The sequence below is a fragment of the Heptranchias perlo genome, chromosome X (genome assembly GCF_035084215.1).
Source record: "Heptranchias perlo isolate sHepPer1 chromosome X, sHepPer1.hap1, whole genome shotgun sequence".
NCBI classification, from domain to species: Eukaryota; Metazoa; Chordata; class Chondrichthyes; order Hexanchiformes; family Hexanchidae; genus Heptranchias; species Heptranchias perlo.
In genome coordinates this window covers 5637455-5647398 of record NC_090370.1, presented here as the reverse complement: position 1 = coordinate 5647398, position 9944 = coordinate 5637455, and the positions used below count along the sequence as shown (strand labels likewise).

The 9944-nt window shown below is 41.3% G+C and overlaps 1 protein-coding gene across 2 annotated transcripts in view; it reads right to left on the bottom strand.

The window, feature by feature from the left end:
• Window positions 1-233: 233 nt before the first annotated feature.
• Window positions 234-9944, bottom strand: part of LOC137307207 (receptor tyrosine-protein kinase erbB-4-like) — a 116692-nt gene continuing 106981 nt past the window's right edge. For both annotated transcript variants that reach the window (XM_067976605.1, XM_067976604.1), the window contains exons 25-28: window positions 7960-8121; window positions 6557-6619; window positions 5015-5300; window positions 234-4411 (exon numbers count right to left, since the gene is read on the bottom strand). In XM_067976605.1, coding sequence (XP_067832706.1) covers window positions 4119-4411; window positions 5015-5300; window positions 6557-6619; window positions 7960-8121 — 804 coding nt within the window. In that variant the 3' untranslated portion in view covers window positions 234-4118. The remainder of the gene's footprint in view (window positions 4412-5014; window positions 5301-6556; window positions 6620-7959; window positions 8122-9944) is intronic.

The window sequence follows — 9944 nt, the reverse complement described above, 5'->3', positions numbered from 1 at the left end:
GAGAGGATTCGGGAAGGGTTATGGGAAGTTAATGGGGCAGAGAAGCAAGCAGTTGTGGAGAGGATAGTAATGAGGATTTGGAGGTAGTGGGTACTTCAGGTAGAGGACTGAGCAGTGAATGGGGCAGGGAGAAGCAATGAGTAGTTGAGGGGATAGAGAGTATTCAGGGTAATTGGAACAGTGAGTAATTTAGGTCAAGTAGTGAGAATTCAGGTTGGTGGCTTTTCAGGTAAACATAAATGCTTTAATTACCATCACTTGTACTTTTTGATTATGTTTCTGGTGGGACTTTACACATGTTCAATTCACTCCTGCTCCCCAGAGTCCAGAGAGGAGAAAATTAGCAAGAAAAAATACAGTACATGGGGGAAAAAAAAAACACATGCTTGATCAAAGTGGTTTGGTTTTAAGAGCTCATCTCAGAAGACTAGTGCAGATTTTTTTTACAACAAATATTTATTTTAATTTCACAAAACAAGGGGCTTATGGATTTATACAAGGAGGAGGTAATCTACCTCTTTCCCCCATTTTACACTACAATCATTTTTTTGTATTTAATACTCAATAACTCTTCGGTCACAAACTCATACTCTGAAAAACATAATCACTTCAATCCTGATAGATCTTTAAAAAATAGAACATTAATTAAAGTTTATTTTACAGCTGTGTTCTTCATTCCAATCCACTTAATATATTAAGCATTGTAGTCTCAGAAAATGAAAATAAGTCAGTCCTGTAGGTATTAGAACATGATTGTGTACTTCAAGACACAATGGCTTTTAAGTAATCAGGGTTAATTCAGCATGAAATACCCCTCTGGAACATGTTACAAAACTGCAAGCAACAACAGAGTAAAGGCACTTTTTTAAAAAAAAAATATTTTTTCCTGTCTCCAATTTTCTCCCCTCCTTTCCTGAAGGCACAGCCCAGTGCTGGGGCACAGGCCCAGCTGCCCTTTAGTATTTCACTCAAGGAGCCATTCTTCATTTGTGAGTCCAGGTAGTATTAGTGTGCTATTCAACCATGGGGATAATCAAAACTGAGCTCAATCATGTCTTCACCAGACATCCACACACACACTCCAGCAGGAGGCACTGGACAGTGATCAGGAGTGGGAACCCTGGTTGATTTATTTTTGTGGCCACTCATTGTCTATACTTGCACATGAAGAATGGACACTTGAAATGAGGTGCTGAGGGCTGCAAGCTCCTGTGAAATTATCCCCTTGCAACAGTCAAAACCTTCAGGAGAGAATGGGAGAAAAATAGGTTAACAGAAAAGAATTTAGCTCCCTCAACAGTTCAGTGGATAAAGACACCATCTGTTGAAGCACTAAGTCATGCAGGCCACAAGACCCAAACTTGATTCCTGGACTGTGCTAAATGATCTGATCTCAGCAAGGGCACCAGCAGGAGTGTTACAATTGGCCTCAGCAGCCCTGGGCTAGGGAGTGGATAAGGAAACATCCAGGTTTCTCACTGCTTATTGCCATCTAGTGACCCCTTGCTGGAACATGCACAAGTGAGACACACTGGGTGAGGACAGAATTGGGTGAGGGTGTGATTATCTATCAATAATCACCACCTTTGCTCACATGTGAAGAATGGCCACTTGTGAGAGTTACTGGAGGGAATCATACCCCAAAGCCATAATGAAAGGGAAAAAAATATATATATACATGTAAAAATTTGATTATATCAAAGACTCATAGATAGGTACTAAATTTAAAAATTGCACCTGATCAGACCAGACCAGTAAATTTTGGTAGTAGTCTCTCTGTCAAGTAACACCAAAAGGAGTCTGACATTAATTGGCTCGTATATTTGTCACTGCTGCTTCATTTGAGGAAGGCAAGAAAAAAAACAGTATAGAACTTAGTTCATGAAATTCTACAAATGTCCACAATAGGTCCTCAGATCAATGCCTTGTGATCCTGAGTCCTCATCAGGGTTACTTACTCAAGCCACTGGTCACACATCATTATCTTCAAGTATCCCAGCTCTGCATTTTTTTTATATATATAAAAAAAATGTAGAATTTCTCTCACTACAGTTCCTCATGATATTAGCTATAATAGTAGAGGATATTTTGTTGTGGGGGGGGGGCGGCGAGAGAAGTCATTCCACAACATATCATGGTGGCTTCCGTTAATGAGTTGCTCAAAAACACATTGCTCAAATGGAAGATAATTTGAGGAGCAAATCAGATTTCTTAATACTTACTATTAAACAAATGTGGAATTTAATGGGAACTATAGAATCACATCCATTAAATGTTTGGATGTGCCCAAACCTGTTGCAGTCTTTGGAGATTAAAATAAACGACTGAAGATCCCGATTTGGACTCCTGTCCACACACGATAAGCCATGCAGTGCAATCTAAATTACTCTTTGTTCGAGGCTTTTATTTTGTAGCCACTCAGGCTAATTTTTGGTTCAATAGTCAAACCACCAAAACTCTTACCAAATCTGGCAAGAGACCTAGTTCTTCCACTGGATTCTATAGGCCCACATCTCCATTCACTTTCAGTGTCTTTGATTTTGGAATCTTTAAAAATTATTATTTTAACTGTGAAGTTTTTCTGAAACTTCCTTGAAAACTCGATGACACGCTCCCAACTTCTAGCTTTGCACACAATGTCACAACATGCACGGCTAACAGAAAGGCCCAGGCTGCTCCAGCAGGAATACAAACAGCCCTTCCTGACTGATAGTTTGAGCACAACCACTGGTGGAGGGTGGGGATGAGGGGGACATCTCTCTTTCCCCTCTCCCTCCAAAAAATGTTTTGGCATGTATTATATTCCCCCTCCAAATTCCAGAATTGCCCGATGTTTCCCCTGCCCCCAACTCCATATATGGTAGCGCCTCTGTCTTTATCTAGTTCTTTTTCTCTCATCTTTGGATGAGTGATAATCAAAGATTATGAAAAAATACATTTCAGATCTGAGCACTTTAAAACATAATAAACAATTGCAAAGATAATTACAGAAAAAAATATTAATGCCCAATTTCCAGGCATTAACCTCTGATCACAATCCTTTAGCTGCCTTGAACAAGAAAACCAAACTGTTTCAGCACTGAAGCAAATGAACAGCCCAATCAATGGGACCACTTGTAGAATGATTGCCTTCACTGCCTGGGTCTTGTAGAAGTATTTCAATTTGAGCCTCACAATCTTCATGTATCCTAAGCGAGAGCCAATCTTGAAGGGGGAGAAAATTATACTTCATTCTGCCCATACGAGTCCACCGTCTGAATCAGTGATCCCTTTTATGCTACAATATTTCTGTCATATATTAACACAGTGACCAGTGGTGGTTCTTTAGCCCAAGAAAGGCAGCGGGATAATGAACAATGTACTATTGGAATCTATGGTTCAATGGCATCTGTAATGGCAATGGGTTTGCACTCCCAGCTTTCTGTTTTACCTGGTCAGTCTCCTTTCCAAAGTCCCCTACAGATCAGTTACTAAAACTGCATTTGCTGCAAGGAACAGCACCATGAACAGGCTAATATCAAGGACCAGGGGACACTTCCACTGGCAACACTTGGGTTGCAAATTTGTTCCTCTGTGTTTTGTTATGAGTCAACAGCACAGAACAATTTCTACTGAAAGACAAGGCATTAAAGCATCCCCTCCCTCCCTTAGCACTGCACATCAATGGCAGGAGATGGGAATGCTCCATTCACTAATATAGGGGCTGATTGGACAGTTTTTCCCATGCTCCATGGAAAGTGTGCAACAACCGTTCATTTGTGTGTTTGGCAAATACCTGGTTCACTCACAGCTCTCACATGCCATGACTACCACACAGAAACATTATTCCTGGACATTCATTGGTGTGGGTGTGTGTGAGTGTGTGAGAGAGAGAGAGAAAACGGGTATTATGGTTAGGTGAATGGGTCTGAATCACTTCATATAATGTACTGACACAAACTGGATGGCATTACACACAAGGGACATCAGTAAAGCAGACAGTCTCTCTAGTTAGAGTGTAAATTCTTCTGATTCAGAAATCCAGGATCTCCCATTCCCCCCCCCTTTCCAAAGTTCAGAAATCAACTTTTTGCTGTTTGGGTTGCTAGCTATCCAAGTAGAATCCTGAAGCTGGTCCTCTATGTCCTGTTTATTTCTGACTTGGCTGGGAGACTGCTATGCCAGTAGTCTGGATTATCAAAGGCACGAATTTCGCCCTCAGTAACAAACACAGTACTGTCATCCAGGTATTCAGGGTTCTGCACGACATTCACACAGCCATTGAGGTAGGCCCATTTGTTCATGTACTCATATTCCTGGTGATCACTTGGTTTTGAGTCAGATTCTTTCTGACCCTCAGATGACTGGGTATTGTTCACTTCACTGGCTTTATTGTTCAAGGGATCCACTTCATTGGCAGGCTTCAGACTCTCTGCAAACACAACAGGAATACTTGTGACTCACTAGAAAAATGACAGATGCTGTGAGATTTTAATTTTTTTCTGCTTCACTGCTATAAGGCACTGGCAACATGCTGGGGTTCAGTTCCATGGACCAAGTGTTTATTCTTCATGTGTGAGCCCAGACAGTGAATGCAGTAGGCTATTTAATCAGAGAGGCATCACAGCCAAGCATTATTCTATCATCATCTTATGTCCACACACAGATGTTTCCAGAAGTCATCACTGGGTAGCAATCAAGAGTGGAAATCCTGGCTGCTTTTTTCCCCAATTAGAGGCCCCTATCATTGGCCATGGGCAGACCAGCTAACTCAGGACAGACCATGGACTGAACCTAGGACTTTCCTGGTCTTTATATCTCAATACTGCACTAGACATTGCGTTTACCTCCTGAACCATTAGGGGGAGTTACAATGCTGCAGGATTTCTGTATCATTTACATTTAGTGGATAAAGAAGAGAGTATGACTTACAATTAAAAGAAATAAAAAATATTCTTGAAAAACTGCATTTTATTTTTACTTTTGTGGTCAAAATGCAACCATAGCCCTCAAAGAGTGTACATTTGATACTTACCAGCTGTAGAGCTTCTTTGTTCTGGCATCACATAGCCATTAATGTCCACCTCTGCTTCATCAGATGGGGAAATCATCATGTTTGTGCCATTGGAGAAACGTGCACTGCTGTCTCGCGAGCGGTGGCCACGGAGGTGTAGCGTTCCGTTCGAAGATATGTCTTCGTACAGATCAAGCGAGGACGCTGTACCTCGACCTTCTGAGGACTCCGAGATAGTTCGAGTCGTGGACTCATTCCGTATTCTTAGAGAGCGCTTTGACCCCAGATCTCCGTTCTTCATCCCAGTCTAATCAATGAACAAGTCACATTGTTATATATCACTGTACCCTCGTAAATTACACTTTCTTCCTCTTACATATAACATGGGTTAAACAAGAACTTGTAATGATAAATACTTATTCCATGAGCCCCAGGTCATTTTTCTCTATTTATTGGGTTTCATTGTTGCTCCCGCAGAGCCTCAATTTTAGCTACTAAACAGTGACGTGGACACTGGCCGAGGAGATCTGTTCATAGACCATCATAGGCCTTATTTAAAAACGTAGTACATGTCCCTGTGTTTTTTTTGAAGTTATATTCTCTCTCTCTCATATACAATTCTCCCTGGACCATCAGACAATCTGCTCGCAGACCTCCACTAATGGCTAGGTGGAACTCACTTAGACCTAAGCAGCTACTATTCGTTGTACTCTTGATACTAAAGTTCCCCTTTCAGTACATTTTTGGGATAATTTTCTATGCTCCCGTAGCAGAACTTCATGCAAGGGGAGTGCATATCAGGAATTTGGGTGGTGTGCCCAATTCATAGCCCAAACAATTTTCTGATCAAAATGAATGGAGAATCGTTCAGGCCACAAATCAGGTGCACTGTCCTCCACGCCCAAATTCCCGATACACGTTTCTGTTGCGTGAAACCCTACAATCAGAGCACAAACATTGCTGTTGGGACTCCTCAGGACAGATTCTTGGGGCAGTGTACAGTGAGCTCTACTCTGCATCTAAATCAGTATAAGTGCAGCTAACTCCCTTCATCATCACCTATAGTCCAGAAGAGCATTGTACACACACTAAAGTGTGAGTCTATGATTCTGCTCTCGGGAAAGGGGAGCCAGTTTCAGTCAAGTAAACAGGGGAGTATGTCCCAGGGGGTGATGCCCTGAATGGCCTGATTTTGTGCTGGAACATCCTATGATTCAACTGAATGCTTTCTAACGCTACATATTTTTCACCTGTTTGGTGAGACCAGTGAGTACAAAAACATAATTCACTCAAAAAAATTAGAAACTAGTTAGTGCTTGTTGCTGACACTAAAACATCTATTATGTTAATTAACAATTATAATAACTATACTAAATATTCAAACAATTAGGGGCCTAAAGATCATCCAAATATATCCATTAAAATACTAAGATGAACAATATTCTGCAAGATCCTATTTATTTTTGAGAGCTGTAATTTTTGATGGTTTTCTTGTACTATCAAGAAATTATACTTTCAGCACTGTCAGTCGGAGACTTTGAATAAGCCTCATCCTGTACCTACCTGTTGAGAGCCATCTGGACCAATTCCATTCATTGGCATATACCCCGCTGGCAAACTGTTGCTCTGCAAAACGAAAAGACAGAAAACAAATTTGAAGGGGCATCTAATAACAAGACCTGTGCAGTCAGTCATGAACCAAGACTCAGGCCTTGGGATATTAGCATACAAACTCTTAATACATTGGTTTGAAATTTCTCCCTCTGTTATTTAGCAGAGGAAAAATTGTAAAGAAAGGCATTGCAGATGAATACGTTATGGATTTGTACACTACTAACCCAAGGCATAATTTCAGGGCCAGGGTTACAACCAATTCAGTTTTGAAATAGCCAACTAACCATTTGGAAGTAGATTGATACCTCTTCTCCCCCCCACAAAAAAACTGAAGGCACCAACTCATGCTATGGTACAGATCCACTGGTGTCAGCGATCCTCACCTAAATGGCTAGTTCTTCACATATCAGCCTCGAGTGTTAGTAGGCTATTTGACCACAGAGGATGGGGAATCCAGCACAGCTGAACCTAATGTCATTCAAGATTCACACACACTTATCAGCAGGGGGTCTGCAGATAGTGAGCAGGAGCAGGAACCTTGGCTGATTTTTCCCTTCCCTGGCCCAGGGCTGCTAAGCCCCTACTGCTACCCCAGCTGAGATCATCTAACTGGGATGTCAAATCTAGGATCTTTCTGCTGTGCACCAGGTAGTTCAGTTACCCACTGAACCATCTGGGAGCCTGCTGTTTCTTTCTTATCATCACATCTAAATATGACAGGAGGGATCAGGCTTATAACTCTGCACTTTGTAACTGGCTACTCGTTGATGCAAAAGTCCAACACAGGGTGACTTGTCCTCAAATTCTCTTTAGCTGCTTTTACACTGCTGTTCATTTAGTTCCAATTCTGGGAGACAAGTGTTTGTGAGCTGGGCCCTTGTGTTTACTAAATCAGACCCCTCTATCCTGGTAGCAGTTGTACACTCAGTTTTTCATGGGTTTTTGATTCTGCCACTGGTTTTATTAGTGTAAATGCCAGGAGCCGGCTGATGGAGCCGGTTTCCCAGAATCAAAATTAAAACACTAGCGTAGAATGGCCTCTCCCTCCTTGTAGAGAGTCTCCTCTTCTCTTTCCTTCCCTTGCCACACTTCTTCCTTCAGCTTTACAGTCAACTGACAGGAAGTGCATTTGCTTCCTTATAGTCCACCTACTGGCTTAACTATGAACTAGGAAAAAACACCCAAGTGAGATAGTCTGAGTGACAGGCAGAGATTCAAACTACAGCAAACACTCAACAGTTTGAGCTGCCTTGTGACATCAAAATTTAGGGCTGGTGAAAGGAGAGAACCAATTGCCAAAGAAAATCTGTTCTTTCCACAAAATCCTTGTTTTTTATTGGCCTGTTTCATACCCTGCTGGATTCAATCCTCTGTCTTAATCTGGCAGATGTTGGGTTATCCAATATGGCCGCTATCAAATCCTCATCTGGGTCATCATAATCCATTAGGTCTTCCCTGAACTCATCCAGAATCCTCTGTTCACCAACATATGTGTTGTTGGCCCGGTCATCACCCTAAGAGAAGATACAGAAAGGTTAGGGAAACAGCTGGTGGGTTATCGATACAAGAGGCACAAGGTCAAATGGCCAAAGACTCTGTTAAATCATCAGAATATAAGCAACAATATACTAATCAGTAGGCAATCCAGTGCTAATCTAGAATTAACTCGCTTCAACCTGTACATGGGTAGATTGGAAAATTAGAATGGAAATAGGAAAACTTGCAAAAAACATTCCATCTCAGCTGCCAAAATCAAAATATTGAAGGAACTAAAAAAAAATCTGTAATACTTGTGGGATGTGATGTTATTCTTATGAAGGCTCAAAATGGCTCATCAAGTAAGCTGCCCCAATTACTGTCTGTGTATCAATGTGTCTGATAGATTAAAATTTATTTAGAACCTTGACTGTGTATATAATGCAAAGCAACATTTTAATATTGATGTTGGTGGTTCTTGTCTCAATTCTAACATAGTTAAATGAAAGAAATCAGTGGCAAATCTACATAAACTAGCACTGTACTGGGGAGCAGCAACAGTAATTGTTTAAAGCATTGATTCCTTGTTGGGGTTCGGTTCCATGGGTGCCAGTCACTCTCTGATACCTCGCTTAAGCGATCCTTGATTCGACGAGTGTCATCAGGCTATTTGATCATGACGGTGCATTACACCAAGCTTCATCCTGCCCTCACACAAATAGAACCATAGATGTTTACAGCACAGAGGGAGGCCATTCGGCCCATTGTGCCTGTGCCGACTCTTTGCTATAGCAATCTAAAACTAATTAAAACTAATCCCTCTGCCCTGTTCTCTCCCCAGAGTCCCAAATCTTCCTCTGTTTCAAATATTTAGCTCCTTTTTCCTCATAGTAAGCAATGGTCTCTGCATCAACTATTGCCTGTGGCAAAGAATTCCATGCTCCAATAACCCTGTGTGTAAAGGAATTTCTCCTAGCACCAGTGCTCACTCTCTTAGTGGTCATTTTAAATTGATGATCCCCTCATCACTGACTCCAATCAGAGGAAATAATATTTTGCTACTCACCCTATCAAAACCCTTCATCATTTTAAAAATCCATCACAATTTTAAAAACTCCTATTAAATCGTCTCTTAGCCCTCTCTGGTCCAATGGAAATAGTCCCAATGTCTCAAGTCTTTCCTTGTAACTATAGTTTCTCATCCTTGACATTATCCTGGTGAATTTATACTGTACACTCTCTATGGCTTAATTCCTCATTCTATTATGGGGCACCCAAAACTGCACACAGTATTCTAACTGTGGCCTAACCATTGCCTTGTACAAGTTTATGATTACTTCTTTCCTCTTGTACTCAATGCCCTTATTTATGAAACCCAAAATGCTATTGGTTTTTTATGGCTTTATGTATCTGCACTTGCACGGAATTATGTATTTGAACTCCTCGGACCCTTTGTCCACACCCTTCAGTGTCTTTCCATTGAGTGTACACTCCAGTTCCTTGTCTTTCTTCCCAAAATGCTTTACCTCACATTTCCCTGTATTAAATTGCATCTGCCACCTGTCCGCCCATTCCACTAACCCCTCTATGTCTTCCTGAAGTCTTTCATAGTCCTCCTCGCTGTTTGCCAAATGCCTATACCGTTGTGTCATCAGCAAATTTTAATATTGTGCTCTCTATGCCCAAGTACAAATCATCTATATATAATTAAAAACAAAAGTGGATTCAGCACTGACCCCTGGGGTGCACCACTTCCACCCCTCTCCAATCCAAGGCACACTCATTAACCCTTCTTTTCCTGTCTGTCAACCAACTTTCTATCCATAATGCTACATACCAGATGCCTGCATGTTTGTAACAA